Source organism: Passer domesticus, chromosome 3, assembly GCF_036417665.1.
Source record: "Passer domesticus isolate bPasDom1 chromosome 3, bPasDom1.hap1, whole genome shotgun sequence".
Taxonomy (NCBI): domain Eukaryota; kingdom Metazoa; phylum Chordata; class Aves; order Passeriformes; family Passeridae; genus Passer; species Passer domesticus.
In genome coordinates this window covers 20,678,916-20,690,978 of record NC_087476.1, presented here as the reverse complement: position 1 = coordinate 20,690,978, position 12,063 = coordinate 20,678,916, and the positions used below count along the sequence as shown (strand labels likewise).

General features: G+C 37.2%; 1 protein-coding gene and 1 long non-coding RNA gene across 4 annotated transcripts in view; both read left to right on the top strand.

The window, feature by feature from the left end:
* Nucleotides 1-12,063, top strand: part of ERICH1 (glutamate rich 1) — a 65,918-nt gene that overhangs the window by 22,512 nt on the left and 31,343 nt on the right. For 2 of the 3 annotated variants that reach the window (XM_064412074.1, XM_064412072.1), the window contains exons 3-4: nucleotides 1,270-1,326; nucleotides 6,729-6,863. In XM_064412074.1, the coding sequence (XP_064268144.1) occupies nucleotides 1,270-1,326; nucleotides 6,729-6,863 (192 nt within the window). The remainder of the gene's footprint in view (nucleotides 1-1,269; nucleotides 1,327-6,728; nucleotides 6,864-12,063) is intronic. The other variant, XM_064412073.1, reaches the window with a different exon arrangement.
* LOC135297947 (uncharacterized) lies at nucleotides 7,588-11,495 on the top strand. Its single transcript, XR_010359889.1, has 3 exons — nucleotides 7,588-7,646; nucleotides 10,361-10,494; nucleotides 11,385-11,495. It is a non-coding gene; the product is annotated as an uncharacterized LOC135297947 (long non-coding RNA).

Genomic DNA, 12,063 nt, shown 5'->3' with positions numbered 1-12,063 from the left:
GATCAGTGGTACTTCCTTGCTTCAGTCTCACATTTTATGATTAGTTTTCATTACTTTTTCCAAGGAAATGTAGATATTTTAATGGTTCATAGGTAAAAAGCAAAAACGTTTTCCCCAAATCATGAGTGAGAACAAGAGTAAGAAGGATTTGTACTTAATCAGTTTTTAATCTGTGACAAAAAATGTCTGCCACTCCTAATATAGTGAAACTGAAGCTGAATTATAATGGTAAGTCCCGTCTCCAATAAAATGAGCTATAATAGAGCCTTTCTATGTGTCTGAAAAATAAACTAAATATAAGAGCTAGTACACATATGGGAGGTAGTGAGAGAAATGAATGTGAGCTTGCTTGTTCCTTGTGTTTTATTAATTTCCCATCCCAAGTTTGGGCCTTGTAAAATGTCTTTATTGACCTCAGTTTCCTTTTGAAGTTTTTGGTTTTCAACAAGCTGAAGGAAAACACCATAATGAGGAAGTACTTCTGAGGATTTTCTTAGTTCATTTTCTTCTTTCAGTGGTCTAGTCTAGTATCCTCTGTAATTTACACTTTCTCTTTTCAATGAACTGAAGAACTTCTGGGAATGTGAAGTGTTAGAAGGGAAGTAGTTATGAAGTAACTTGAGTTTCAACATGCTGCTGGGCACAAGTGGTATACACCTTAAGAACTGGGAGCAGTTGTCTGTAATATGGCTAGGACTCTAAAAAATAACACCCTGGGAATGAAGTGAAAACATGCTTTGCTTGAATATCAAAGGATAGTGGACTTGATTTTGTGTAAACATAACTGAATAAAGTATCAGAAATTAAGGTCAATCAAAACATTAAGTACTGCTGTCTGCACAATGTTGTGACTGTCAGTATTATAAGAAAAAGAGGATTGGAATAAGTGTATTGTACTGTTTCCCCACAATGTTCTCCAACAGTTGCTGCTTAAGGATTCTCTGAGCTGGAGGACAACCTGTATCTCTTTAATTAGAAGACTTTTTTCTTCTATCACTTTATTGTTTAAATGTATGTAATTGTACAATTCAGAATAGAACTTCAAACTTTGACCTTCTACTTGGCAAAGAGCGGAATTTGTCCTTCCATAAGGAGTAGCAGACATCTTCAGAATTATAGAATTCCACAACTCTGAACTTTGCAGATGAAAAAGCTTTTTCAGCATTCTGTTACATGTATTGGTGCTAATATATGACAGTAATAACAGTATATTTGAGACAACTGGCTATCTGAAAGTCATTCAGAAAACTTTTTTTTTTTTGTATTTAGGAAAATACAGAGAATCTTTGGAAGGAATATGTATCTCATCTTCTGCCAAGAAGTGGCGTGAGTGCCCTTGTTTATTCCAATATAGTAAGAGTCTATAGTGACTGGTAGCACCTGTTCTTTTTTTTTTTTGGTTTTCCACCCATTGTGACTTCTGTAGTATAGAGGGAGAGAATACTGTTGAAAACTGCAGTCAAGCAGTAGAGAATTTCACCCTCCAAGGAAATGGACCATACTTTCAAATTGCACTAAAAGACTAAAAGCTTCTTTGTGTAAAGCACTCTAGCATGTGTGAGGCTGGAAAACAAGGCTGTGCTAAGTCAGCCTGGGAACCGAGTTGGTTTGTACATAACGTAGCACCTCATATCCCTGAGGTTACTTTATTGTACCTTATAGACTGAAATAGCTCAATGTCCAGGAACTTAGACATTGTCTGAATAAAAATGAGTATACCTTGAGGAATGGGTGGGTATTTAGGTTCGCTGGATTTGTTCATGCTATTGAAGGACGTATTGATGTGTTCACATTGATCAACAGGAAAAGTATTTACTTTTCAGTAGCACAGTTCAGGAGGACACTCAAGGTGTGTACAGATAGTCACTGATACCACCTTTAGAACACTTCAGTTTATGAAGGTTTTTGATGAAGATGACTCTTGCCCAGGGTTTGTGTCCTGTCTTTATAGATGCTTGTCTTGCTAGTCAATGAAGGGGAAGGTTATTGTGTACAGATAACTAGGTTTTTATGTTTCTTGGGAATTGTCAGAGTTTTGGGGTAATAGTCTCACTTGTATGCAATAAAAATGAGGAATAGCTATAACAGGGTCATATTCTAGCTTACATACTAAATAAAATCATACTTTAATACAAAATTTTTAAGGGAAATAACAGACCTCATTCAAGCCTTTTTTTCCTGGTCATCTGTACTGTAACACTGCACAGAAAATGCCTACTACTAAAAATGTCTTTTGTAGAGGATAGGACACTGAACTACCCAGACTTTGTATTTGATTCAGCATCAATTCCTCATTTCCTGTGTAGGATGGTTTAGGAATGGTACTCTCAAATTTTGTAGTCCCACTAAAAAGAAAACCATCAGCTGCTGCCCTCTCCTTCTCCACTAGGAGACAAAAGGCAGAGATCATTGGTGACAATAAGAACAGTTTACTAGAAAAAGCAATGAGATAAGAAAACAAACAGTAGCAGCAACAATGCTAATAACAATAAGGTACAAAGAGAGGGTGGTTGGCGTGCAAAATGTTCACCCCAGCCCAGGACACTGAAAAACAATAGCAAACAGCTCTTCCACCTGACAGGCATTCCCTGTGACTGGAAAGCAGCACCTGTCTTGGAAGCAGGAGTCCCTTTTCCCCAGCCCCTGGAAGTGACCTAAGGAGGTACTGAGTAACATTGGTATCTTGGCTGTGACCCCTGGGCACAGTGCAGGACAGCCCAGAGCTCCTGGATCGAGTACTCAGGTGGGCTCAGCCTACCCAGCAGCTTGTGACTACAGGCATGTGCCACTGCACCTGGCTGCTGTAAAAAATAATTAACTGTCCTGGCCAGAACTAGGACACTGTGCTTTTCTATAAAGACCTATTTTTGGGGATGAACTCTTTCCAGTTGTTTGAAAAAGTGATAACTGGGTGTTTCCAAGGGGCAATTTTGTGGAAAAGATCACAATCTTGGTAGGATTGGGCTAATTTACAGTTGTTTGTGGGGGAGGGGGAGCTGCAGGATTTTCTAGCTTGACTTGGGTTCTCTGGTCTTATGAGTTCTGCCCTGTGGGAACTTAACTTGGGTGAGTTATCAAAGCTTTCTGAGTTGCAGAGAAGCACTTCACAGGTAAGACAAAATTTTTGTCCTGATTGAAAAATTTTACGGCGTCCTGGTGTCCAGTCACTGACAGTGGGACTTCTGTGAAGGGAGGCCAGGGATGCCGTGCTGGACACAGGCAGTTCCAGCCAACCCACTGCAGGGCACAAATGAGCCCACAGCTGAGGCAGGGGGACCCTAGGGGACACTTTTGTAAGAAATGAGAAAACAATCCCAAGACAGGAAGGAACTAAAACGAATGGCAACAGTGGAAACCCTAGGGTTGTTGAGTAAATGTTCCTGAAGAATGGCAGCCCATGGAAAACCCCTATTGGGGGGGAAAGGAAAGAGCAGCAAGAGACTTCAAAACATTACCCTACCTCCTTGTGCTGCTCTGTCTCTCTGAAGGAACTGGATGAGTTAACCTGCAGTGAGAGGAAATAGGGGTGAAGTTGGGAGTGAAAAGAGCCAGTGAGGAAAGTTTATTGTAGTTGTGATCTCCTTGCTGTTGTCCCGTGACCTCTCTCAGTCCTGTTCGCCCCTTTGTATGCCACACCACCCTCAGCCGGCTGAGGGGAGAGTGAGTATCTGCCTGGGTGTTGGGCTGCTAGCCAGGGCCAGCCCAGCCCAGCACCTCACAGTGGTTCAGTCTCTGTCCAGGGTTTAGTCTTACAGCAAGCTAAGAACCAAGACTGTGAACGTGTGCTCTGGCTGTGTCTGTGTCTGAGGTGTGCCTAAGCATGCTTGGTGATCAGGCAGTCTGGAAACTGTGCTAGTGCTATGTGCCACCATTCTGAGCTACAAGTAGGGGATAGTTTAAAAAATAAACTTACCAAAATACAGTGGCTACCTGAGATGACTGACTGACTGGGCAGTTGACAATTCTACATAGCTGGAAGCTTTACCTTCAGCTCCTTCTAAAAAGATCTGATACTGGTTTGTAGTAAGATAGTAAGACATAACGTAGCTGGGCAAGCAGCTGACATACTTGGAGATGTAATGTTGGTAATGGCATGGTGTAGATGCTTTTCCCTACTCTGTGCACAAACCACCACACTGAGTTACAGGCTGTGGATCTCTGTGTGGGGAGCATGACTAGAAGACAGATAGTTTCAAAGCATTTATTCTGTGTTCTTGGTTTGCCTTAAAGAAAAAGGTTTACTCTTTTTGGGGCATTGTAAATGACCTTTAGCTGTTGGAGTTTTGTTTTTTTTCATAAAATAAAACTTCAGAAATCGGATTAATGACTTTTAGCTAGTAAAAGGGAGCATTCTTTAATGTCTCTAATATCTGTTTACTTTTGTTTATCAAAAAACCCTCTTTGTCACAGTTTTATAAGCTCAGCCATTTTCTTTGCAGCATTGTTTGACTTTGTTTGACCAACCCATCTCTTCTTGGCCCAAGGAGACTCTGGCCCCTGGCTGTAAAAATCCAGATGTAGATATGGTAACAGTTTGGTTTGACACACTTGCATAAGATTAGCAAAGACTAATTCTTGATTTATGAGCTTGCAAGCTTGTTAAAGATGCAGCTGCTGTGAATAAATATGTACTTTGGAGATTCCCATTTAAAGAGGTAAAAAAAAAATATAGTCTTGAGTCATCATTCATTTCTATAGAAGTATTTGTAACTGTTCTTCCTTATAGGATCGTGTATTACAGATGGTCCCTCAAATTCTGTTATGTGTAACTATTTTGTCGGGGAGGTTATTAACTCAATATAGTTACTGCTTATATGATTAAAAGATTTGAATTTTTCAAAGCTATTGTAGATTAAGTTTAGTGTTTTCCTCATCGTTTTTGTTTTACAAAAACCTAAATAAAACCTAAAATAAAAACCTAAATATAACTAGAAAAAAATAAAATATTTAAGCCTAAATAAAAATGGAAAAAAGGGGAAACTTGAAATCCTTCAGAAGGGAATAACTTAAACATTTATACATCTTTATAATTTTAAACTGTCACTAATTAGCACTTCATCATTAATCAACCTGGATGGGGGAGAAAAAAGTCAATGCAGGTACTGCTAGTTCAATGATTTGGCATCATCTACATGGAAGGGATCTGCTGAAGAATTATCCCATGTTAGTTTTTGATGGATTTTTTCCAAAGCTCATAGGTGCTCTTCATCTTTCTCTATTATTTATTTCTTTCCCTTTATTATCCCTCTAAGTAAGTATTATCAGTACTGGAAACTTTCTGGCTCATTCAAGAAAAAGATTATATTATTCTAATGTGTTTTCAAAATAAATGTATTCCCTCATGATAAAAACAACAGTGGTGTTTTCAGAAGTTCTTTGACTGTTCAAAAATATACTTTGTTCTCCAAGTAGGCTGTCTGAGACATGTCAGTGCATAGTTAAATTCTGTATTAGAAATACAGAAGTAATTCTCGTTTGGGATCTATCAGATGCAACCCCATTTTAAATATTTACGAATTAGTCCAACAGTAGTTGCACATAGCTGCACCTCAGCGATTGATTTAGATCATCCTGGATCTTCTAACAAGTTTGTGGTATAAGGAGGTTGATTGTGTCCACCTGCCAGAAATGTTTTTATTGGATATGATTTTAGTAGTTTGCTCTGTGTTTTAAAGAGACACATTGCCCCAAAAAGGGAATGCTAGTGCTGTGTGTCTGCTGGCTTATGGAGCTGGCTGAGTGTTGAAAAACCCAACAAAACAGCAACAAACAACCAAAAAAGCCCAACAATCCAATATTAAAAAAACTTCACACCGAGCCATCTAAAACTGCATTGCAACATCTGGAGGCACCCTGAAATCCTGGCCTTCTGGAAAGGCTTTTTTCTGTGGTTGACCTTTGATCTGTGTTGTTGTCACTACTCTGCGCAGAAATACAGTCTGGCTTCGTGTAAATGGAACAGAGATGTGTCTGTCACTTCTTGTCTGGTGAACAAATGAGGTTTCTACTGCTGCTCTTGTAGGTATTTTTCAATACCTTTCAAATGGGAAACAAATCATACCAAACCAGACTGCTGCCATCAACACAAATAGTTTCCTGTGCAATGAAATAGTTGGAAAGCTTGCCCTTGGCACTTCCCCTCCTGCCCCAGAAAGAAGTAGAACAGGATGAGGAGGTGAGTCCTCAGGGGCAGACATTGCTGAGGCTTAGTCAAGTGTGACTTTCAAACTTCCTTTATCTTTGCACCCTTCAGAGAAGTATTGGCTGTGACTAAACAGTGTGCAAATGGACAAACCACAGTTTTGTGATTCTTTTCCTGTTGCTTCTGTCATTTCTTAATAAGCTTGTTTCCATCCATCATGCAGCCATCATCTTTTGTGAAGCAGCTCTTAAAGAAATAGTCTGCTCTTGCTGAATGGGAAAAAACATGTTTAGAGTCTCTTAAAAGATCACTGTAAGTGGAAGCTTCTTTTGAAGATAGGGGAGAAGATTTGTGTGATACAACAGAAAAAAAAATGCTTCTGGTGTAAAGAACTAACCCATGGAGTATTTGTTTATTTGTAGATGCTGTAAGATTTGTTCCGTTGGTCATAGGATAATTTCAGTTCCTCAGCTGACCCTCTGTAAGGATTTTCAAGATCACCTATTGCTGTAGTTGGGAAAACTTTTGAGAAAATCTGTAGTGAGACCAATATTGAGCCACATGCTTTGGATTTTCTTTTTTGTAGATAATGATGATACAGTTACGTCTCCAAGAAGAGTTTACACAGTGGATCTTCCTCCAGAGGGTTATGTTGCAGTTACGCCAGATGCTCTTAGTAATGCAGTTTCTGAAAACTCTGGCAGTAGTGCTGACTCAACAGGTAAGTTCTCATAGTGGTTACTGTGATTAATTTTTCAGGAGGAGGGAAACTTCTTAGCAGGTCTTATCAAATAGATTCAGACTGCAACAATGAAGTATTTAAACCATTGCTGCCAGTGGGTGTCACTGTTTTGCAACATAAGCAAAATGAGGATGTACATCCCTATGGGTTCATTTCCATCATTTGGGTTTCTAGACTAGATTCAGCATTTGGTGATAGCCAGGCAGTGCCACAGATCTTACTGAAGTTACCTAGAACCTAACTTAGGACAAAGTCTTTAGCTCCTCCCACTCCAGTGACATGTATACTCAAATTATGCCTGCTCACAGTCGTATTGTTTTTAAGGATAAATGTTAGATAAAACTGTTTTACTACATCTACCCTTGATGTGCTGAGGAATTGGGTAAAGGCTTAAGAAATTTGACACTCTCAGAACAGGTATTCATCATTGGAGTTTGTAGGGGGGACATATCAATCCTTTAATGTTGAAAGGCTTTCTGATGAGAACCTGTGACCATATAACTCCAGAAACAATACTTGATGTTGTCAAAGGATACAAGAGAGGAAACACAGAATCTGTAAAGTGGATTCTCAGTTGACCTCAGTTAAATACATGGTTTTCTGTCAGTTGATTCTGTCTGTCTTTAGAAAGAAGTCCCAAGCTTAGACGAGACAAATTAACTTAGTTTTTTTTACTTATTGTGTTCCTGTGCATGTTTGTCCAGAATTGTGTATCACTGTCGTTGGCTGCTAGGGATGTTCTATAGCAAAGAAAATACCCAGGTAAGGCAGCTGAAGTAAAACACCTGATAAGCAGCAGTTATTAAACTACAGTGTCAGTTTCAGCCTGGAGATTGCCTTAAATGCAAGGAAAACCTGAGATATAACTTGCAGATATAGAAAGGCAAATTTTGCTTCTCTTTGCACACAATACCCACAGGAGTGAATTTTGAGCTTGGAAATTTGGTCTACAGTCTGTTCTGAGCTCCAGTCAGAATCTGAATACAAGTAAAGCTACCAAAGTAGCTCAAGGGATTGAAGAAAAATACAAGGTGACTGAGGGCATATCAATAATGTTCTTCCTTGGTGTGCAGTGGTTTAAAGACCATTTTTGAGTAACAAAGGAGTAACTTTAGCAGAGTAAGATAAGAGTAGATCTAGATAGTTTTTGGATTATGAATGGAAAGATGTTCTAATTTAGAGATTCTAGGTTGCGCTCTTCTCAGTTACATAGGATTCATGTTTGGAATCTAGAAGCTGTTTCTAGGTTACCTTTAATTTTGTTTAGTTGCAGAACTGTCTTTGGACACTTCACTGGGTTTCTCTTTCCCAGCATGTCAGATTCAAGCTGCTTATTGTGATCTTGAAGGATCTTTTCTCTCCTTCCATGCCATATAATTTCTGTTTATTATTTCATGTGCTTTCCTTTAATATATTAGAGGAATGCTTCTTCCTCTTCTGTGTTTTGCTGATAAGACTAAATGAAGTCTCATAATACTTTGTAGGTAAATTCAGTTTTATGCAGGGACTTAAGTTGCTTTTATTTATAACACTAGCATACATACTGAACACTGCTGCAACCGAGATGTATCCTTATGGCATTAGCATGGAACTTTTGTGGCAAATTTACTCAGCTGCTGTTTAAAATCTATGAATAAATCAGATTATGTGTGGTGCATATTAGATGTTGCAGTGATACAGTATTATACACAATTAGATGTTAGACACATTGCAAAGCATTTAAGCAGAACAGAATTTAGGATTGAGTTATATTGGGTTTTTTTAGAGTCGTATAAATACCTGCCTGGTTTTGCAGTGGATAAAGTATTGAAAAATGGCTTCATTTGCTCATTTTTTAGATTTAATATTTTCCATTAGTATTTCAAAACAAATGTACTCAACCATGATAGCAGTAAGTAGAGTTCTGATGTTGCTTAGTGATAGCATTAACTGTTGGATGGAGAATGTTCTTAGCTGCTCCCAGTTTCACTGTTCTGGAAGAGTAAGTTTTGGGTTTTAGCCACTTTTTAAACAGTTAACAAAGTATCTGGAATTCTGGGAGACTTACTTTTGGATTGCTTTGTACTTGGCTTTGCACTCTGTCATAGAATCAAGAAAAAACAAATTTGAAGTGAAGGTTTTTAATCTGTGGTTCTTTTTGCAGGGTAGGTTTGATGCTATACTATAGATGTTGTTCTTACCAGGTATTTGTCTAATTATTTTTTGAAAACCTTATTATAGGGAGATTTTTGTTACATTCCCTTTTTTACTTGCTCTAGTGTTTCACAACCCTTTAATGGTACATCTTTCTTCCTGCAGTTTAGACCCTTATTTGTTTTGTCTAAATAAGGATTGCACAAATGGGGATCTGTGCTGATCTTTCAGGGGTGAGGGGATGTGGTTCACTTTAGTCGTGTATGTCATTTAAGCATACACAAAATCTGTTGCAGAATGTGATTGTGATTTCAGGCAGTGCTCATGAAATATTAAAGGAGCATTTTAAGCAATCTCATTATGGATTACCTAGTTTGGTCACCTAAGTTTAGTTGTATATCCCAAATTTAGATCTTTTTTGAAGGCATAAAGGAAAGCTCTAATGAGAACCTTTGACACCAAAGGAAAAAAAGGATGCATGCATGACTGTATGTATGAATATTTTATATATATAAAATAAATCTATTATGTTTAGAATTGTCCCAGGTATTCCCAAAGGATCAGCTCCATAAAGTGGAGATTAGGTGTATGCATTATTTTAATCCTGATACTATCTATATGATATATTTTGTATGGCAACAGATAATCTTCCACTGTATTTCCTAAAAATGTAAGCATATTGTTTATGTACTGGGTAAGAGAAGGTTCCTGTGTCATCCTTTTCTAGCCCAGAACTAAAGGGAATTAATGATGTGGAAATTCAACCAAAAAAAAATCTGAGTCAAAAATTAATTTCATTGTTTATCAGATTTTCATTGTTGTCTCATGAAAATAATATGACTCTATTTTAGGATTATAATTTTTCAATGATGCATCCCTGTGATTTTGCTGTGTCCTCTCAATAAATTTAGGAAGCCAAATATGACTCTATCTGAATTAATATAACAAGATCATCAAGAGGAATGGATGTGCCATGGCTGACATTCCTTTGTGGTAAATTACTGTATGGAAGACTGAAATATTCGGTCACTAAAATATGTATTTCAACATTAACTGGTTTTGAGAAATGGTTTAAAAATTTAAGTTAATTAAAATTATAAAATAAAATAATTTCTTGTCATCTCTAAAATATGTTTGGGTTTTTCCATTATTATTGTTGTTTAAACTGCTAGTTCCATTAAGGTTTATGTCAGGATGAAATTAATGATGTTCAGAATAGCTTCTGAACAAAAGGGGAGAAGAAAATTCAGGTAGTCTCTTACATGTCTGTAGCATCTTGATTCACTTAAAGGCAGCCATTTCAGGAAAACTGAATGGTGCTGAAGCCTGTGTTTGTTTTTAAGGAGATGCTGTTATGAATCATATGTTGACTACTTACATTCTTGGCAAGTGGTTGGGAATGTGATACTTCACAGAAGCACACCAAGGGAGCAATATGTTTAAAGCAGCTAAGGTCAGCAGCAAACTTTTTTCACTGGTAGGTAGCACCAGTTGTGAAACTCTAATATTAATAATCTTTTTGTAGGCTTCAAACAGAGGAATCATTAGACCATTTAACCTAATCTTCTGTACTTGTTAGAGAAGTCTTACCCCATGTTGAGCTCAGCACTTTGTGCTTAGAAGAAACCAAACCTAACAAAAAAAAGCTATTCACATTTCAAAGATGTCACAGAGGCTCCACAGCTTTCTAGCTAACAGTTAATTGGTCTCACTCTATTGAATAAAATAAAAAAAATTGAAAATTGCTTTTTCTGCCTTCCTCCATTAAAATGAAGGGCCTCTATTAACCAGTATTTTCTTCCCACAAAGCACAGTAATCAAGTCACCATCAGTCTTTTTGATTAAACAGGTTCACTTGTGCATTGCTCTAAGATATTTACTTCAATCCTCAAGTCACATTTGTAGATCTTTTAGGTATCACGCTTTTCACAGCATCTTTTTAAGAATATAAATTCCACTACTGCCCATAGTATTTGTGGATTTTTACCCTTGAACTAATACTGTATCAATGTTTTAGATATATTTCCAAATTAATCACAGGGTGTGACAGTAGACAAAAGTTACAAGAAACGGTTAATTTAGAAAGTCTTCTGCTTTAATTCCAAATCAGCTCATTCCTATATACCGTTATGTAATATTTATTTATTACAGTAAATATTGTTGCATAGGGCTTCTTAACTGTAAATCAAAATGTTTAACAGCACTCAATGTTACTTATTTCAAACAAGAGTTCAGAAAAGAACTCGACATAAACTCAACTTCTCTTGAAAACAAGGAGTTTAAGAACATTTACAATTGCTTTTCTGAATCTTGTATCTGAGAGAAAAAGCTATGAAAAAACCTCCTGCAGCTCAGGTTGTCTTATAGTGTCTTCTGTCAGCTGCTCCTACATTGGCTGTCCAGAGTCTTGTGGCAACTTCTATGAGAATATCCAAGGCTTATAACAAGACTAATTGAGGGAATTCTGACAGTTTCAGAGTAAGTATTCTGCATTTGCAAACTAAAAATAATAAAATTCTTTCAAGTTTTGTTCTTTTCTTAATAAAACAACAAGTCTACTGAAGGATTCTTATGAACAAAAATCCTATCTAATTCATTACTTCATCAATTATACCTGAATAATGAAAGATGTTACAGTACTCTTAGTACAATAAGCAGTGTTTTGCTACACAGGTGAACCAAATCTTATTTCAAAACATAGTATAAATAACTGAAGGGGATTGATACACAGATGTGTAGATTTTTTTTACAACTTGCTGGAAAAAAAAAAGTTTTAGTGTTCTGCTTTCAGCTACTTTTATAGCTCTTACTTTGAGATTCACTTCTCTTTCCTTCTCTTGTTAGATTTGTTAGCATGGGTCTTTCCTTTTCTAGTAAGGGTGGCATGGACTTGCAGGTTGAAAACATACTGTGAAAGAGTTATTACTTTAAAAATTTGTTTCAATAATTCAGCAATGAAAGATTATATCGTAGTTTGGGCTCTTTTGTATTTCTAATAGCTAGGCTAAATATTTTCAATTTTTATTGATGAGTTCCCCTAGATAAT